Below are 21165 nucleotides of genomic sequence, written 5' to 3' on the forward strand. Positions count from 1 at the left end.
ATCCTAAGAACTGAATAACAAAGCAAGTATTAATAGTCTCTGCTATAACAGAATTATATAAAGTGAAGACAGAGAAACACAAAAATGTATAATATATAGTAATGTTTTTCAATGTACTTACCTTCTAAATTGTTGGTATGTTTTGAATCTGTGCTCCATGATTTCTCCCAGTAATTTAATAAACTTTTTTAAAGTCCTTACTTTATTATCCAGATCAAGATAGGTCTCTCTTGCTTCTTGGTACTGCCTATTATATAAACAAAATATTATGTAAAAAATATGGCACACGTAAAAAACATAAGAGTAGAATCTCAAACAGATTTAACTGGGAAGAACAGGGAGGGGCAGAGAGTACTAAGGGGGCCTAGTGGCAGTCAATTTCATAAATTTCCAAGTCAAATTACACTCCCAGAATGAAAGGGTGGTATGGAATGAGAAAGTGCTACCCTGACAGGGAAGGTACAAGGTCCAAGCCCTAGAGGAGGCAGAGACAGTGTGTGAACAAGTGCCCTGGTACGGCCTAGAGGTGGCAGATCTTAGAGAATGTTAGCAAATACACACCTTCAAAAAGGGAAGGGGTCACACTGGAAGAAAGGTTTCCTTCAGTGACAGATGCCAATAAAAGAAAAAAAGAACTCAAGCCAGCATTAGAATCCACCCTCCTGTGTCCTAAACAAGATAAGATCAAAGAGGCAGAGATGGCATGGCTACTCAGAGTGCTATTACAAAAGGCAACAGCCTATTACTGTGGCAAGCTTGTAACTGAATTAGTATGAAAGGCAACCCCGGTCGAGGCTCCCACAGCTACCCTTCCCATTCTCCTTCAAATAACTGGTCCAGGAAAATTCAACTAATTAAAAAAATAAGTAACAAAAAATGCACTGGCACAGCATCCAGATATTCATGGGGAAAATATGAAAAAGAACAGCAAAACTCTCCTACAGACAAAGAAAACTTACTAGAACAGTGTTGCCACAAAGCAGATGAAAATTATAACTGAACACCATAAATTAAAACAAAACAAGAGGCCAGGTATATTGGCTCACACCTATAATCCCAGCATTTTGGGAGGCCAAGATGAGAGGATTGTTTGAGTCCAGGAATTAGAGACCAGCCTGGACAATATAACAAGACTCTGTCTCTACAAATAATAAAATAAAAATTAGCCAGGTGTGGTGGCATGTGCCTGTGGTCCCAGCTACTCAGGAGGGTGAGGCACAGGATCACTTGAACCCAGAAGTTCAAGGCTGCAGTGAGCCATGATTGTACCACTGCACTCCAGCCTGGGTGACAGAGCAAGAGCCTGTCTTAAAGAATAAAAACAAACAAACAAACAAACAAACACAAACATTAGACAAGTGCTACCAGGAAGGAATACTTCAAAGCAGACAGAAATGAAAGAATAGATACACAAAAGAATGTAATAATCAAACAAGAGGAGTAGGTAAAGCAAGAGAACCCATGGACGGGAAGGTAGGAGGGCTAGAACCTCCTCCTAAAAAGAACACACACAGATATGAAGACAAAATGAGAAGATGCACAGGAGAAAAGAGAAAATCGGAAAACACATAAATGGAAATAAAGAACATAAATGAGAAAATCAAGCAAAATGAAAAAAAACAGACAAAATGGTTAGACAAAATAATAACTAGAGAAGATACAGATATTCAACATTATAACTAAAGACCTCAAAAAAAACCAAAACAATGAAACAAAATATTTTAAAGGAAAATTCAACAAAATTTTTAAGAACTAAAAGACTTAAATCTAAATACTGAAAAAGCAATGTTTAGCAATGAAAAAATCACTGAATTCTAACATTCTGGACAAGTTACAGGACATAATAGACAAGCACCAACATAAACAAGATGCTCAGGAGAAAAAGTATGAGCTAAGGATTTTATATTAGGTCAAACTATCCTTCAAACATAAAAGCTAAAGACAAATTCTTATCAACTTGTAAAACATAGAAAATATTCATACACGCCGTTCTCAAGCAAAAAAAGAACAACTTTTCAAATGGCTGCATAGTCATGTGGAAAAAGACAAAATCTATTCCTCAAACCATACATGAAAATAAACTCCAAATAAATCACAGATATCATACAAAAATGGAATACAGAAGTACTAAAAAATCATAGGTAATTAGAACATGTGGAAAAAGGAACAAGAAAAAAAATCATAGGTGAATACCTCCATAACCTAGACGTAGAGAAAAGCATTTTAACTATGACCCAAAATCCAGATGTAATCAAAGAACGACAAATTGAACTAAATAAAAATAATCTTTTCATGGCAAAAAATATATATGCAAATTCAAAAAAGAAATCAAGAGAAAAATTTGCAATATTTGGCTAATACTCCATATATATATGTTAAAAACTTAAACTTTGAGGGGAAAAACACCATAGAAACATAATTTTTAAAAAAGAATAGATAATTCACAAGGTATAAAAATGATTCTTAAATATATGAAAAAATGTTGAGTTTTATTCATAATGATGGAATGTAATTAAAGTTACATTAATATACAATTTCTCAGCCATCAGACAGGCACAAATTACAAAGCTTAACTATACACTATACACTTTGCTGGCAAAGTTGGGGAAAAAGTATCCTCTCTCATACAGGTTGAGCATTCCTAATCCAAAAATTTGAAATTTGGCCAGGTACGGTATCTCACGCCTGTAATCCCAGCAATTTGGGAGGCAAAGGCAGGAGGATCACTTGAGTTCAAGAGTTCGAGACCACCCTGGCCAACATGGTAAAACCCTGTCTCTACTAAAAATACAAAAATTAGCTGGGCATGGTGGCAGGTGCTGGTAATCCCAGCTTCTTGGGAGGCTGAGGCAGGAGAATTGCTTGAATCCAGGAGGCAGAGGTTGCAGTGAGCCAAGATCGTGCCGCAGCTCTCCAGCATGGGCTACAGAGTGAAACTCTGTCCCAAAAAGCAAACCAAAAATCTGAAATTCAAAATACTTCAAAATCTGAAACATTTCAAGCACTGATATGATGCCAAAAGTGAAAAATTCCACACCTGACCTCATGGGACAGGTTGCAGTCAAAATGCAGGCACACAATGCAGTTTATTTATTCATTGTCCCCAAGGGAAAAGAGACCTTCCTAGCCCCCTTCGGCTGTGATGTATCCTTTCTGTACATGTATGACATACATACATGGATATGTATGTCACATTTTTTACTAAGTACTTCAGTGTGAATAAGTGTAAGAAAACGACTGCTTATATAAATTCAGAATCAGGAATTGACAGTGATGTCAAACAACCACAGACTGTTTACATGGATGGCTAAGATAGTAACGCCTTCACTTTCTGATGATTTAGTGTATACAAACTTTGTTCCGTGCAAAAAATTATTTTAAAATTACATAAAATTACCTTCAGGCTATGTGTGTAAGGTGTATATAAAACATAAATGAATTTTTGTGTTTAGATTTGGGTCCTATCTCCAAGATATCTCATCTATATGCCAATATTCCAAAATCCAAAATACTTCCGGTTCTAGGTGTTTTGGATAAGGAATACTCAACCTGTACGATGTTGGCGCAAATGCAAAAATGATACACACCCTATAGAGAAGGTTTGAAAATATCTAACAAAACCACTTGTACATTTATGCTTCAAAGTAGTAAAGTCACTTCTGGAAAATTACTATGAAGATACAGATTCGAACACTTATATGATGCCACAAGTGTATCCAATAATACACATACACATGTGTGCGTGCATGTGCAAGATAATTCACTGCAGCATTATCTGTAACTGCAAAATACTGGAAATAACCAAAATGCACACACACAGAATGATTGAATAAACTATGGTACAGATCAATGTGTGTGTGCAGACTCACAAAACAAGAGTACAATGAAGCTATAAAAAGAATGAGGAAGATCTCAATGAACTGATATGGAGTGATCTTCAGGTACACTGGTGAATGATAAAAGCAAGACAGTTGACTACCTTTTGTGAAAAAAAGTAGAGGAACCATGGAAAAAAGAAAACACATATGAACTTGCTTACTTTCACAAACAAATAAAAAACATGAAAGATAGAAAATAAAAAAGAACTGTTGCCTATAGGGAGTGGGCCGGGGAAATGGGGTGGAAGGGATGAAAGAGGGAGAACATTTCCCTGAATATACTTTTGTTTATGGCTTTGACTTGTGAAAACATGTTAATTTCTACATATTCCCCTCAAAGAGAAATTAAATAAACAAGGATCAGAGAAATCTAAAATTGAATGCAAACAAAAACAAAAGCATTTCTAAATCAAGTCAATTAACAACTACAACAATAAAGAAAAATCTAATCCAAATAACTTTAGAACAGAGTAAATTTACTAACTAGTACAGAAAAAATAATTGCAAACACATCTTGAATGTTTTTCAGTAATTTTCTTTTTGTAGACATATATTGTGGAACTGAGTAAATATTAACGTTGTTGAGAGCCAGAATTCCTCCTGTGGAGGAGAAAAAGACAGAAACAAGGAATAGGTTAAGGTTAAAAAGCCCTTTGTGGGATTGGACTGCCACTGGAGACACCAATACAAACTCATGTTTTTAATTCTGTTAACTGAAAGGTACTGGAAGAAATGCTACCCCAGCAACAATTAGCATCCCTAAAATCCAAATTTTGTTTTTAGGTATCATTCCTTTAAAAAAGGAACCAGGGCTCTTTGGAGAAGTTACTGACTCCAAGGCTGGGTCAGGTATAGAATGAGCTTGAAATATTTTGTTATGTCACAAAGTTTAAAAATGCTATTAAAAAAAAAAAAAAAAAAAAAAACAAGAAGGAAAGCATGTTAAGAAAATGCAGGAACCAGCTTGAAGAGCCTCCATTTGACCAAAGATGGAACAATTTAAATCTTAAAATAGACCACGCAGTGGCTCATGCCTGTAATCCCAGCACTTTGGGAGGCAGAGGTGAGAGGATCACTTGAGCCCGGGAGGCAGAGGTTGCAGTGAGCCGAGATCCTGCCACTGAACTCCAGCCTGGACAACAGAGTGAGACCCTGTCTCAAAAAAAGAAAATCTTAAGATAAACATGGACTGTAAATGACTACAGTCCATTGAGTAAAACAGAAATCTGTGGAAACTGAATGCAAATGAAAACATTTCCAAATCAAGTCAATTAATAACTGTAACAGTAAAGAGAGAAAAACCTAATCCAAGTAACTTTAGAACACAGTAAATTTACTAAATACCAGAAAAAAAAAATTGTAAACACATCTTGCAGAGGGGATTTGGCAATAATTGCAAAGTCCATATTGCAAAGGCAAGTAAATAAATTAACAAACAGATAAACTGGAGATAACGTAGGCTCTTCCTTACAAGTGACTGATAAATATGAAGGATGCAACAGAATTGAAAAATCCTCATTTTGCAAGCAGTAAAGATTCGTTCAGGTAAGAATCATTAGCAGATGATAAATCTAGGGATGAAAATATGATGAAAAGCAGGATACTGGCAGAGTTGCAAAGTGTCTGTCTGCAGAATGTTTATTAGTTGCAAGGGAAAAAATAGTAAAGCATATAATGGAAAAACCAATTAACACCTTTACTGGGTGGTCAAAATTAACATCATCAGTAAGACAGAGAGAGAGAGAAATAGATAGATAGATTATGTGCCTCTGGATGTGATACCCAGAAAAAGATACATCATCATTTCTGTAGCATTCTGGCCAAGAACACATATGAACCTAATCATGAGAAAAAAAAGTCATATAAAATCAAAACAAAGAGCATTCTGTAAAAGAGCATGACAAATGAAATACACGACCCTAGACTGCGTCTGATGTCGTAGGAAAGACGTGGAGAACAGTCAACATTGGAATTGGACTACAGGTATCAATGTTAAGTTTCCTGTACTTTATAACAGTATTGTGGTTATGTAAGATAATACTCTTATTCTTAGGGAATATATTGAAGTACTAAGAGGTAAAGGGTCATGATTTATGAAACCTACTTTTGAATGGTACAGAAAAAAATGTAAAGAAATGTGAGTGTATGTATATGTGTGCATGTATACATGCTAAACATATATGGCCTTTCAATAATGTTTGAAGTTTTACGATTTTTGATAGAGATGTCCCTCAGTATCTGCGAAGGAACTAGTTCCAGGGCCCCCTGGGCAGATACCAAAATCCATGAAACCCTTTTATAAATGTCATAATATTTGCATATAACCTATATACATCTTCCTGTATACTTTAAATCATCTCTAGAGATTACTTATAATACCTAAGACAATGTAAATGCTATGTAAATACTTGTTACACTGTATTCTGTATTTTTAAAAAAATTTGTATTAGTTACTATTGTATTCTTTTGTTGTTGTTTTTGAGTTTTTTCTCCCAGTCTTTTCAATCTGTGGTTGGTTGAACCTGTGGATATGGAACCAGTGGATACAGAGAGCCAACTGTATTTACAATAATGGATGCATGTCTATGGCAACTGGATCTAGGTAATTTCTCTATTCAATACATTATTAATTCCAAATGGGAAAATCCACTAGGATTAAAATTTTGTTTGAGCTCCAGTTGCTTCTTAAATCATTACTGCAATTATTTTATTTTATAACTAACAGAAAGAGAAATGTAATATGTGAGTGACTAGCACACCATGGAATTAAAATTGATTTTGCACAGAAAAATAAATAGCTTTTGCTCAGGTTACTAAATTCACTGAATAAATTAACAATGAAAATCAGAAAGAACATCATAAAGCCACAATAACTAAAACAGTATGGTTTTTTAACAACTGCCTGTGGCCAGGTGTGGTGGCTCATGCCTGTAATCCCAGCACTTTGGGAGGCTGAGGCAGGTGGATCACTTGAGGTCAGCAGTTCGAGACCAGCCTGGTAAACATGGCAAAACTCCAGCTCTACTAAAAATACAAAAAATTAGCTGCGTGTGGTGCTGCATGCCTGTAATCCCAGCTACTCAGGAGACTGAAGCAGGATAATCGCTTGAACCCAGGAGGCAGAGGTTGCAGTGAGCCAAGATCGCACCACTGCACTCCAGCCTGACAGAGGAAGACTCCATTTAAAAAAATCAAACAAACAAAAAAAACTACCTGTGAATATATTAAGTATCACAAAATTAATTTAATTTTAAAAATCTGCATAATGTACTGAATAGAAAAAAAAGTACACGAAAAGGTCATAGAAAAATAAATATAAATAAATGAAAAGATGTTCATCTTCACTCAATGTAAGAGAAACATACATTAAAATTACAGTTAATTCTTTTTCTTGGGAAATCTATCAGCAAAAAGAATCTAAGAAGGCCACACGCTGTTTAGGCTGTAGGAAAACAGGCACTCTAATACATTGCTAATGGGAATGCAAAATTGGTACAATCCCTATAAAGGGAAATCTGACCACATGGAGCTTATACTATTAAAAAAAAAAAACCCTGAGTACATATAAAATAATGCACATTCAGTTATTGTGTTCCACCATTTGCAACAACAAAAGATTAGATTAAAACTCAACTATCCATGAAAAGGAGATTATTAAATACAGTGAAATTATAAAAGACAATGAGGAAATATCTATGTACTGACATATGAAGACCTTCAAGATATATCACTAAATCAAAACTGCAACTATTCACAATAGCCAAGATATGTAATCAACCCACATGTCCATTAATGAATGAAGAAAGAAAGAAGAATGTGTATACACACACACACACACACACACACACACCCCAGAATACTATTCAGCTTTTTTATAGCTGAATAGTATTCTGGGGTGTGTGTGTGTGTGTGTGTGTATGTGTGTGTGTACACATTTTTCTTCATTAATGGACATGTGGGTTGATTACATATCTTGGCTATTGTGAATAGTTGCTGTTTTGAACCAATGACAAAAACCACATGATTCTCAATAGATGCAGAAAAGGCCTTTGACAAAATTCAACAACCCTTCATGCTAAAAACTCTCAATAAATTAGGTATTGATGGGACGTATCTCAAAATAATAAGAGCTATCTATGACAAACCCACAGCCAATATCATACTGAATGGGCAAAAACTGGAAGCGTTCCCTTTGAAAACTGGCACAAGACAGGGATGCCCTCTCTCTCACCACTCCTATTCCACATAGTGTTGGAAGTTCTGGCCAGGGCAATCAGGCAGGAGAAGGGAATAAAGGTATTCAATTAGGAAAAGAGGAAGTCAAATTGTCCCTGTCTGCAGATGACATGATCGTATATCTACAAAACCCCATCGTCTCAGCCCAAAATCTCCTTAAGCTGATAGGCAACTTCAGCAAACTCTCAGGATACAAAATCAATGTGCAAACATCACAAGTATTCTTATACATCAATAACAGACAGCCAGCCAAATCATGAATGAACTCCCATTCACAATTGCTTCAAAGAGAATAAAATACCTAGGAGTCCAACTTACAAGGAATGTGAAGGACCTCTTCAAGGAGAACCACAAACCACTGCTCAATGAAATGGGAAAGAGGATACAAACAAATGGAAGAACATTCCATGCTCATGGGTAGGAAGAATCAATATCGTGAAAATGGCCATACTGCCCAAGGTAATTTATAGATTCAATGCCATCCCCATCAAGCTACCAATGACTTTCTTCACAGAATTGGAAAAAACTACTTTAAAGTTCATATGGAACCAAAACAGAGCCCGCATTGCCAAGTCAATCCTAAGCCAAAAAAACAAACCTGGAGGCATCACGCTACCTCACTTCAAACTATACTACAAGGCTACAGTAACCAAAACAGCATGCTACTGGTACCAAAACAGAGATATAGACCAATGGAACAGAACAGAGCCCTCAGAAATAATGACGCATATCTATAACTATCTGATCTTTGACAAACCTGACAAAAACAAGAAATGGGGAAAGGATTCCCTATTTAATAAATGGTGCTGGGAAAACTGGCTAGCCATATGTAGAAAGCTGAAACTGGATCCCTTCCTTACACCTTTTACAAAAATTAATTCAAGATGGATTAAAGACTTACATGTTAGACCTAAAACCATAAAAACCCTAGAAGAAAACCTAGGCAATACCATTCAGGACACAGGCATGGGCAAGGAGTTTATGTCTAAAACACCAAAAGCAATGGCAACAAAAGCCAAAATTGACAAATGGGGTCTAATTAAACTAAAGAGCTTCTGCACAGCAAAAGAAACCACCATCAGAGTGAACAGGCAACCTACAGAATGGCAGAAAATTTTTGCAATTCATCTGACAAAGGGCTAATATCCAGAATCTACAATGAACTCCAACAAATTTACAAGAAAAAAACAAACAACCCCATCAAAAAGTGGGCAAAGGATATGAACAGACACTGCTCCAAAGAAGACATTTATGCAGCCAAAAGACACATGAAAAAATGCTCATCATCACTGGCCATCAGAGAAATGCAAATCAAAACCACAATGAGATACCATCTCACACCAGTTAGACTGGCGATCATTAACAAGTCAGGAAACAACAGGTGCCGGAGAGGATGTGGAGAAACAGGAAGGCTTTTACACTGTTGGTGGGACTGTAAACTAGTTCAACCATTGTGGAAGTCAGTGTGGCGATTCCTCAGGGATCTAGAAATACCATTTGACCCAACCATCCCATTACTGGGTATATACCCAAAGGATTATAAAACATGCTGCTACAAAGACACATGCACATGTATGTTTACTGTGGCACTATTCACAATAGCAAAGACTTGGAACCAAGCCAAATGTCCAACAATGACAGACTGGATTAAGCAAATGTGGCACACATACACCATGGAATACTATGCAGCCATAAAAAATGATGAGTTCAAGTCCTTTGTAGGGACATGGATCAAGCTGGAAACCATCATTCTCAGCAAACTATCACAAGGACAAAAAACCAAACACTACATGTTCTCACTCATAGGTGGGAACTGAACAATGAGAACACATGGACACAGGAAGGGGAACATCACACACCAGGGCCTGCTGTGTGGTGGGAGGAGGGATAGCATTAGGAGATATACCTAATGTTAAATGACGAGTTAATGGGTGCAGCACACCAACATGGCACATGTATACATATGTAACAAACCTGCACGTTGTGCACACGTACCCTAAAACTTAAAGTATAAAAAAAAAAAAAAAAAAAAAAAAACAATGAGGCCAGGCGTGGTGGCTCATGCCTGTAATCTCAGCACTTTGGGAGTCTGAGGCAGACAGATCACCTGAGGTCAGCAGTTCAAGATCAGCCTGACCAATATGATGAAACCCGGTCTCCACTAAAAATACAAAAATTAGATGGGCGTGGTGGCATGTGCCTGTCTGTAATCCCAGCTACTCAGAAGGCTGAGACAGGAGAACCCTTGAACCCGGGAGGCGGAGGCTGCAGTGAGCCGAGATCGCGCCATTGCACTCCAGCCTGGGCAAGAGGAGCAAAACTCCATCTCAAAAAAAAAAAAAAAAAAAAGAATGAAATCCTGTCATTTACAGCAACACAGATGGAACTGGAGGTCATCGTATTAAGTGAAATAAGCCAGGGACAGAACAACAAATCTTGCATCTTCTCATTCATATGTGGGAGCTAAAAAAGTTGACTTCATGGAGGTGGAGTTGAATGAGGTACCAGAGGCTGCAAAGGGTGTGTGTCAGTGGGATGGGAGGGGTAATTAAAAGAGATTGGTTAATGGGTACAACCACACTGTTAGATAGAATAAGTTCTGCTGTCACAGTAGGGTGACTTTAGTTAACAACAATGTAAGGAGATTTGAAATATTCCCAACATAAAGACATAATAAATGTTTGAGGTGATGGAGATCCTAAATACTCTGATTTGACCATTACACATCGTATGTATGTATCAAAATGCCATATGTACCCCACTGGAGTATGTAATAACAACAAAATTACCTGGTCAATTAAAATTTTGACAAAATATGTTGACATACCACTAAATGCTTTTCAGAAAGACATTAATGGTAACAACTAATATACTGTATTTCCCACATATTGTTTATGAATCATTTCATTTAATCTTCAGAACAATCCCCATTTTGTGAATGAGAAAATTAAAGTTCAGAGAGATAGCTAATTTGCCAAAGTCACATAAATAGGTGGTGGAAATGCAATTTAAATCAAGATACTCTTTCTTCAGAACCTGTGCTCTAATTATCAAGAGCATCTGTTTTTATCAGTAATATAAAAATATCCATTTCATTGAACCTTACTGACCTAGAATATTAGTGTTATTTTCATCTTATTCAATTTGATGTATTTGAAAAATGGCTTCTGTTTTGATTTCCATTTCTTTCATTACTTATATGAAGTTGAACACTTTCATGTCTATATGAACCTTATAGATACACGAAAGCATTTATGTTAAAATGAAATTCCATAATGAGTTTTGTAATAGTTCAGAAGAAAAAAGGTTGCTATTTATTGATAATAACACCCATACAAAGGACTACTTCAGCTATAACTATTTGCTATAGTAACACTTCATTCAAATTTAAGACATGTATGTTTTTCATTTTTTGTCTTGATGATATGCATGAATAATGTGGTAAAGCAGAAAAGCTACCAGCTACTTACCTCATTATTTCCTCTCGATCTCCGTGACTAGCATGTTCTGCCTGTATCTTCTGCCTTAATCGATTAATTTCTTTGTCCAGAATTGATGCAGATTTTTCTACTTCTATACGCTCTGGGCAGATTTGTCTTGCTTGTGACATTTTCTCCTAAGAAAATAGATGTTTATATTTTTAAAACTCTTCTTTGATATAATAATTCATTATACTACTTGTGCCAAAATATGCAAAGTAAAATTCTGAACTCGTGTTTAAGAAATGTATTTTAATTACATTTAATATCAATGTTATTTATATTTATCTAAGTTTTATATTGAAGAAAGTCCAGAGTAATGACCTCAAGAGAAAACTGCATTGCTGTGTGTAACTAGTAAGGTGCAAGATCTCCACAACTTCCTAGTGAAACAAATTTAATGCAGCAGTTACGAAAAGCTTGCTACCCAGGGCACTGAGGTGAAATGTAGGTTTCCACGTCCTTTAGGGTGGACTCTGAGCACCAATGGTATTAAAAACACAAACAAACAAATACCCTCATGGGGTAAAGAATACAAGGCACTTTTACACATAATACTTTTTATATTCACAACTTTCTGTATTATTCTTAAACAAATGAGGAAAACAAGTAAGAAAATGAATTACAGAGTTTAGATCATTTTCCTTAAGATATAAATGCAAAATTGGCATCCATCTGTTCTGGTTAGGACAAGGTTGCCTTCAATTTATTCTCCTCTAAACACTGGGTCACTGCTTAGAATTGCCAACAGACATGTCTCGTAGGAGCTAAAATCTAGCCCACTACTCACTGGAAGGGGTGCCTTTTCCAGACACACAAGGGCTATCCACTTGCCAACGTGGGCATCTAAGGAGCTATGTTAGCTGAAAGACAGTGCTACTTTCTAAAGCACTCAGAGGCATAATACAGGACTGTTGGAGTCTTGCCTATTTAAGTCCTCACACTTTGAGGGTCCCTAAGCCTATTCTGTTGATTCACCCCAACACCTATTACTCTATATGAAACAGAAATTCAGACAACTTGTCTGTTTTTAGAAACATGACATTAGGCAAAACACACTTTAATAATCATGGCTAAGGCTGAAAACAAAATAACTTGAAAAAAATGGTGAAAAACCTCTAGTTCTTTCTCTTTCATATCCAGTTCTCGTTTCTTTTTATTTAAGGTACCCATGTGTTCTTTTTGTTTTTCTTCATAATGTCGTTTCCCTCGTTTTTGGTTATCCACTTCAGAATCAGCAAGGTTTAATTCATCCTGTTTGAACAAAGCCAGAATAAAAGATTGTTTTAAAAAAATTTCCAGCATAGGTATAAAGATAATAAACAACTCAATAAAGTGGCTAGGATTATGCTGTTTGAAGAGGCAAGTGTTATTATATCCATATGTGTCTGAATAGAAGTGAGGAGTTTCCCAAATTAGGAAGTCACATTAAATTCAAATTCTTATCTGAATTTCCCCTTATATTATGGTACTTTCAGTTTTATTTTAATAAACTAGGTGTTTTCTGGGGAATCCACATTAGCCTTTAAAAACTTAAAACGATGGAAGTGTTAGGTATTTACAGAGGACACCTGAAAAAGGATACCTGGTTTTAAAAATGGTGGGTCGGGGGAAAAGGATGTAAAAAAATTTAACACTGATTTATTTAGTCACATCTGGTATAACTTCACAATTTTGAGCATAAAATACAATGGGAAAGAAGCTATCCCAAGATCACTTTAAAAACAAACAGTAGTAGATATAAGGTAAAGATGCATACTATAATGCACAGCCACCACTGGAAAAATAAAACAAGAGGTATAACTAAAAAACTGGGAGAACAGATAAAGGAACACTCGTAATTACTTGGTAATCTCAAAGGAAGGACATAAAGAGGGAAAGTATGAAGAACAACAAAAACAGGACAATTAAAACACAAATAGTAGCTATTACTTCATGATGAAATATAGAATGCTTTCTTTCTAAGAACAAGAGCAAGGTAAGGACTTCTAGTCTCATGGCTTCTATTCAACAATTACTAACGGTCAACAGTTGTTGGAGGTTCTGGCTAGTTCAATCAAAATAAAAGGAAATAGAAAGCATAACAATTAGAAAAAAAAGCGTAATACTGTATTTATACAAAAACAGATGGTGGTACACAAATTCCAAAAGAAGAACTTTAAAACTAATAAGTGAGTTTAGAAAGGTCACTGGATACAGGTCAACACAAAATTCAGTAATGTATCTATATACTAGGAATAATTGAAAAATGAATTAAAACATTTACTATACCATGAAAAACAGCCAACACATATCCAGAATATATAAAGAACTCTTACAACTCAAAAATAAAAGACCCATAACCCAACTGTAAAACGGGCAAAGATTTAAAAAGACATTTCCCCAAAGATAAACAAATGGCCAATAAGAACATGAAAACTACCAAGAGTATTAGCCATAAGGAAAATGCAAATCAAAATCACAATGAGATACCACTTCTCACTCACTAGCATGGTTAAAATTAAAAAGGCAGAAAATAACCAGTGTTGATAAGGATGTGGAGAAATTGGGACATTCAAACACTGTTGGTGAGAACACTAAACGGTACAGTCACTTTGGAAAGTTCCAAAGTTCTTCAAAATGAAGTGTAAGCACATAGCTTAGTAATTCCATTCCTAGGTATCTGAGACAAATGTCAATACATATCTATACAAAAACTTGTACATGAATGTTCGCAGCAGCAGCACCCAAATGTCCATCAATTGATGAATGCATAAATAAAATGTGAACATGACTAGGCAATAAAAAGTAATAAAGTTCTGACACATGCTACAACACGGATGAAACTTGAAAACATTATGCTAAGTTGAAGGAGCCAGTAACAAAAGATTGCATACTATATGATTCTACTCATATGAAATATCTGGAATAGGCAAATCTACAGAGATAGAAAGTAGATTAGTTTTTGTCAGGGGATGGGGACAGGAGAGAATTGGGAGTGACTGTTAATCAGTACGGGTTTCTTTATTAGGCGATGAAAATGTTCTAAAATGGTGGAAATGGTTACACAACTCTGAATACATGAAAAATCATTGAATTATACACTTTAAATGGATAAATTTTACTGAAAAATATATAAATAATGATTAGATCCTGTTGAGTTTTTCTATATCCTTGTTCATTTTTGGTATAGTTGCTCTATCAATTATTGAGGAAGTTCTGTAAGATTTTGCTTCCCTTATGTTACAGCTCTAATATTTGTAGCACACATATTTAGAATTGCTATGTATTTTTGGTGGACTGAACCTTTTGTCATTACATAATGTCCTTCTTTGTCTCTGGTAATTTTATTCTGAAGTCCACTTCATCTGATTTTAATATAGCTACTCCTGCTTTCCTTTGATTATTATTTGCAAGATATACCATTTTCCATCCTTTTACTTTCAACCTGCCTATATGGCTGTATTTGAAGTGAGCTATTTATAGAGAGCATATAGTCATGTTTTAATCTACTCTGTCCATATCTGTCTTTTGTTTATTTAGACAAATAAGTCTAAATTTAAGTCTGTCATTTTATTTTTGTATTCTGTTGTTCATCTGTCTTCTCTTTCCTGCCCCATGTGGTTATTCCAACATACATTAAGGATTCCACCTCGATTTATCTGAAGTACATTTTAGTGCATCTCCTTGTATAGCTTTTTTAGCAGCTGCTGTAGGTATTACATTATATACACCAAACATCACAGTCTACTGGCATAATTATTTTACCAGTTTGAGAAGGACAGAAATCTTACCTCCCTTTTGTATCCCTTTTCTTTTCCCCATGTTAAATATAATGGTCCTAAATACTTCCTCTATATACATTTAGAGTCATCTCAGATATTATAATTTTTGCTAGCCTTCTAAACATAATTTTTAAAACTCAAGAAGTCTACTGCATTTTTTCCTATTTTTATCTCATTTTCTTTCCTTCTTGATGTTTCAAGATTCCCTCTTTTATTTTTCCTAACAAATTCTCTAAGTTTGCCTTTATCTGAGAATATCTTGAATTTTTCCTTTATTGCTTGGAAATATTTTTGGTGGACACAGGGTTGACAGGTCATTTCGCACTTGAAAAATGTGCCACTTCCATCTGGCCTCCATGGTTTCTGATGAAAAATATGCTGTCATTCAAAAATCCTTTTCTATATAAGGTTTTCTCTTGCTATCTGTAAGACCTTTTCTTTAATTTCCAGAAGTTTCACTGTAATGTGTCTTATTGCAGATTACTTTGGGTTTATCTTGTTTTTGGTTTACACACATTCTTTAATCTGTAAGTTTATGCTTTTTGCCAAATTTGGGAAGTGTTTAGCCATTACTTTTTTAAGTACTTTCTCGGTCATGCCCTCTTTTCCTTCACTTTCTAAGACTCCAACAATACAAATGTCAGCTATTCTGTTATAGTTTCACAGGTCCCTAAGATGCTGTTTGTTTGTTTCAGTCTATTTGTTTTTCTTTAGTTTATTTTTTCTCTGTTGATCAGATTTATGAGGAATAACAAGGGAATATTATGAAAAACTTCATGGTCAATTTTGTCTCAAAAAGTATGTGCTAAAAATAAAGTCAATTGAATTCATCCTGAAACATAACTGAGATAGCTGACCAACAAGAGATGAGTAGTACGTTATTTCAAGTTGGCTTTTATAGCAACTAATCTTTGAGTTATTGAAGCAAAGCTGGGACAACAGAACAAGCAAGCACAGAGACATTCTACATGTACGAGATGTCTCTGCTCCTGGTTCTGATTTTTTAAAATCATAAAGAGGTTAAAAAAAAAAAAAAAGCTATAATCCTCTAGGAGAAATGGAAATTTGGTGATTTATTCTCCTAAAGCCATGAACAGAAGTGTTTAATACTAATTGATCTAATGATGAAAGTTTGGTTCCCACCATTCTTTATATTCAATTTTTATGCTATTTACATTTAACCAAAAATTCTTTTAGGCCAACATCCAATGAGTACATGTGGATATAAAACTAAAACATAAAATACATATGTAACACAGTATCAAAAACATATACCTTAAGTGGGTCTGCTAGCTCTGATAGTTGATTAATTTTTAATTTAATTGCATCATACTTATTTTCTGCTTCTATTTTCAGACTTTTAAGATGCTCCATATTTTCTTTTTGTTGCTCCATATGTTTCTCAACCATTTTCATTTTGCTTTTATTTTCCTGAGCTTCATCTTCCTGATAAAATTTAAACAGCATATATAGGGTTAATTAAAATACTTTAAGTTTTCAAATAGAAGAAACATATAAATAATTCTGAGAGAGGAGAAACTATAGGCTATATGCAAATCAGATCAAATACAAATAGAAAGAACACTAGAATATTTTTATACTCTTAATGGTAAATTAGGAAGTAGAGGAAAACAAGCTGAAAAATCAGAAGGGATGATATTTAGGAGACAATATTCTGCTTAAGATCATAATCAAAAAGAATAACTTTCATTCTATCTATTCATTTTTTCCAAACTATACAATATATATCTTGTGCCAGAGAATATGTTAGATGCTAAGTAAACAAAGATAAATAAGATATTATCCGTATGTTTAAGAAATTTAGTTGGCCAGGTGCAGTGGCTCATGCCTGTAATCCCAGCACTTTGGGAGGCCGACACGGGTGGATCACCTAAGGACAGGAGTTTGAGACCAGCCTGACCAACAGGGTGAAAGCCTGTCTTTACTAAACAAAAAATTAGCCGGATGTGGTGGTACATGCCTGTGTAATCCCAGCTACTTGGGAGGCTGAGGCAGGAGAATTGCTTGAACCCGGGAGGCAGAGGTTGCAGTGAGCCAAGACTGCACCACTGCACTTCAGCCTGGGCAACAAGAGTGATACTCCGTCTCAAAATAATAATAATAATAATAATAATAATAATAATAAAATTTAGTCTATCAAAAAAAGGAATTAAAGCAGAAAAATAAAAAGCAGAAAGTGAAAAACAAGACTACTAGTAAAAAATGGAGACAAATTCTAATCAGAGTAAAGCTTCACTAGCACTGAGACTTATTCCATTTTGTGCACTGTTGTATTCCTTAGCAGTTAATATGCTTCCTGATACAGAGCAGACACTCAGTAAATATTTATTCATTTTAACAAAACTGTGCCATTTATCTAATTCACTGTTTACTGCAACTCAGAAAAGGCTAGGTGTCATAAACAGATTCCTGAAAAAAAAAATACAGTAAAAATATGTTGAATTAAAATGAAAAATACTGATTTGAAAAAAAGAAAAAAAAACAAGACACCAACTAGAACCGACTAAAAGATGATCCTGACATCTGTGCCCATTCATATTGATACTGATGAACTCTGAGAGTGCCTATGAGAAAAACACTATGCTCAGCAGCAGTGTTGGATGGGCCCTTGTTTAGAAATACAATTAAGTTTTGGTAAAGTTTTTTTCCATGTGATAGAAGACAAAATCAATTATTATGCATGAAAGTTATATATATATACACAAAACATTAAAAAATATGAAGGCTATATACCAGGTAGTTTTTGCCTTCTTGGTGAATGGAGACAGCAATCATAAAGAGTAGCTTCAATTAAAAGAACTTTCTAAAAAAGCTGAGTTGATGCCATTAACTTAAATGGTGGCTTTACCCTTTAATATTACATTTAAATTGAAAAAAAGTATTTTACCAAAGTTGCAATATCGACAGACTGGTGTTCTTCTATGTTCTCAAGTTCCCGAATTTCAGAAATATTTTTTCTTATTTTCATCTAAAAGAAAAGTATTTGGATTTTAGTAACATAAAAAAAAATCTAAACCAAAAACCTTGGAAAGGATGTATTAATCTACAAAGCTCTATAATGTTGATGATACAGGATTCCATAATTAATGAAAGGGGTACATTAGTATTAAATCAACCAAAGGAAATTACGTATAAATTCTGCCATATCATTCTTATATACTAATCCATTCCCATCCCAAAGAGATGTAAGTAATCCATCTTAGCATTTTAAATGATGGCACTGTTGAGTCCATCGAGAAAAATTTTTCTGAAACATCCAAAGTCTCAAGTTATGCAATGATTATTCTAATCCAGTGATTTTCAAAATATGATCCAAGTAACCTATGGGGGTTTCTGATATCCTTTCAGATGGTCTGTGAGGCCAAAACTATTTTCATAAAAACAATTAGACATTATTTGCCATTTTTATTAGCATTTTCTCATGAGTGTATATAAGGTTTATAAATATATGATTTGTAATACCACAACAGACTGAATGCAAAAACCGATATAACTATTTAATTGAATTTTACTAAACTGGACATCAGATACTTACAAAAATATTCCGATCTTCACGAAATCTTTTTGGTTTCAAAACTTTGTATTTTAAATGAAAAATATTTCCGTTAACTAAGTTTATTACTATTTTTAAATGAATTGATGTGGTTTGGCTGTGTCCCCACCCAGATCTCACCTTGAATTTAAGTTCCCATAATCCCATGTGTTGTGGGAGGGACCCGATGGGAGATAACTGAACCATAGAGGCAGCTTCCTCCCTACTATTCTTGTGGTAGTGAGTAAGTCTCATGAGATTTGATGGTTTTATAAGGCGTTTCCCCTTTTGCTTGGCTCTTTTTCTCTCATGGCTGCCGCCATGTAAAACATGCCTTTTGCCTTCCGCCATGATTGAGAGGCCTCCCCAACCATGTGAAACTGTCAGTCCATTAAACATCTTTTTCTTTATAAATTACCCAGTCTTGGATATGTCTTTATCAGCAGTATGAAAACGGACTAACACATGAATTAATAAATATTCTTAAATTGTTTTAATTTTTAAAAATGTAAACATTGATAGATATACCCACATAAATGAAAGCTCTTTGATGAGTGTAAAGGGGCTCGAGGCCAAAAGGTTTGAGAATTGCTCGGAGTCAATAATGGGATCTTAAAATCAACTTGGTAGTAGTAAGTTGAAAAAAACAAAAGAAAGTTTATTATTTTTTTTTTACCTTTAGTTCTTTATAATGTAGTTGGCACCTTTTAAGAAGTTCCTCATTGTGTTTAATATCTTTTTCAAGGACAGATAAATGTTGCTGAAGATTTAATATCTGGGCCATCTTATTGTCAACCTCATGCTCCAAGTCACTTGATAGGAAAGGAGAAGATAAAAAATACTTTAAATCTTTTTCTCAATATTACAAATACTTTAGACCTTTACAAAGAAAGCCTTATTTATAGTAAGTTATGTGCAAAATCCTTTTCGGTTAAACCAGTTCTATAATCCTACCAAGCTATTAATCATGAAAATCTATTGCAGACATTTCAGAAAATATTCTAAACAGGAATCAAGTTTTACTTATTTCCTTAACAAGTAGAGTTGACTCTTGAACAATGCACGGTTTGAAATATGTGGGTCCACTTACACACAGATTTTCTTCTGCCTCTGCCACCCCTGAGACAGTAAGACCAACCACTCCTTTTCCTCAGCTTATTCAATGTGAAGACAATAAGGATAAAGACCTTAATGATGATGTACTTTAATAGTAAATATATTTTTCTCTTCCTTATGATTTTAACATACTCTTCTCTGTAGCTAACTGTATTGTAAGAATATAATATATGATATAATGTATGGTATAATATACTGTATTTGTAGTATATTGTATAATATAATGTACTGTATATACTGTATTATAAGAATACAGTGCATAATACATATAACATCTAAAAAATATATTAATCGACTATTTATGTTATCAGTAAGGCTTCCAGTCAACAGTAGGCTATTAAGTTTTTGGGGAGTCAAAAGTTATACAGACTTTGACTGCATTGGGGGTCAGTGCCCCTAACCGCTGCACTGTTCAAGGGTCAAATATACTTATGCCTTATGTGTGCCAGTATTATGCATAGTGGTAGACAGAAGTAGAAACAGAATTAAGATGTGACTCCTTAAAAAAAAAAATCAGGAAATAAACTATAACATTAAAATGTGAACAGGACACTATATTATATCCATAGTACTAGAGGAGCATAAGAGTGAATCTGGGAGAAGAGATAACTGAATTGTATTCTCTAAATTTTTCATCAGCTGGACCAACTAGGGGAGAAGATAAAAAGAAATACAAAAAGGCACAGAGAGTGATTAAAACGGATAAAACTAATAGCTTAATACTTCTGTTGGTGAATAAACGCAACGAATGTGTGAGGAGTGAAGGGGAAGAAGAGGACGACAATAAGAAGATATGGAGAATAAATAAAGTACCAGATTCCAAATTCATAAAAATGAGTCTCCATAAAGCAGAGTCAACTGGCTTCAGAAGTGATCTTTTCCTCACTAATCCAAGTATCTGTCTTCCAAAGCTGTGTGCTTGGTGGAAGAGAACTACCTTTGCAGTCAAGGACAACTTTTCCCCAGTCTGGGGGATATTCCCTGGAGCTGGCCATATTCCACTAAGATGCGTATTTCTCCACATTTTAACATCTCTGAAATCTGAAACCATTTTGCAGTTCGTGGTACAATTAGCATTTATTTCCTTTTTGCTGGTACATAAAATAATAGTATATACAACATTTACTGTTATGTAAAAC

General features: G+C 34.8%; 1 protein-coding gene across 6 annotated transcripts in view; it reads right to left on the bottom strand.

Annotated features, from left to right (window-relative positions):
- SMC6 (structural maintenance of chromosomes 6) overlaps positions 1 to 21165 on the bottom strand; it is a 158544-nt gene that overhangs the window by 66399 nt on the left and 70980 nt on the right. For all 6 annotated transcript variants that reach the window (XR_009209497.1, XM_058427001.1, XM_058427003.1 and 3 more), the window contains 6 exons: positions 19587 to 19722; positions 18266 to 18346; positions 16633 to 16803; positions 12710 to 12847; positions 11585 to 11730; positions 122 to 247 (listed from right to left, as the gene is read on the bottom strand). Coding sequence is in view for 5 of the 6 variants with exons in the window: in XM_058427001.1 (XP_058282984.1) it covers positions 122 to 247; positions 11585 to 11730; positions 12710 to 12847; positions 16633 to 16803; positions 18266 to 18346; positions 19587 to 19722 (798 nt within the window). In the remaining variant the exon portion in view is untranslated. The remainder of the gene's footprint in view (positions 1 to 121; positions 248 to 11584; positions 11731 to 12709; positions 12848 to 16632; positions 16804 to 18265; positions 18347 to 19586; positions 19723 to 21165) is intronic.

The sequence above is a fragment of the Hylobates moloch genome, unplaced genomic scaffold (assembly GCF_009828535.3).
Source record: "Hylobates moloch isolate HMO894 unplaced genomic scaffold, HMol_V3 SCAFFOLD_13, whole genome shotgun sequence".
NCBI classification, from domain to species: Eukaryota; Metazoa; Chordata; class Mammalia; order Primates; family Hylobatidae; genus Hylobates; species Hylobates moloch.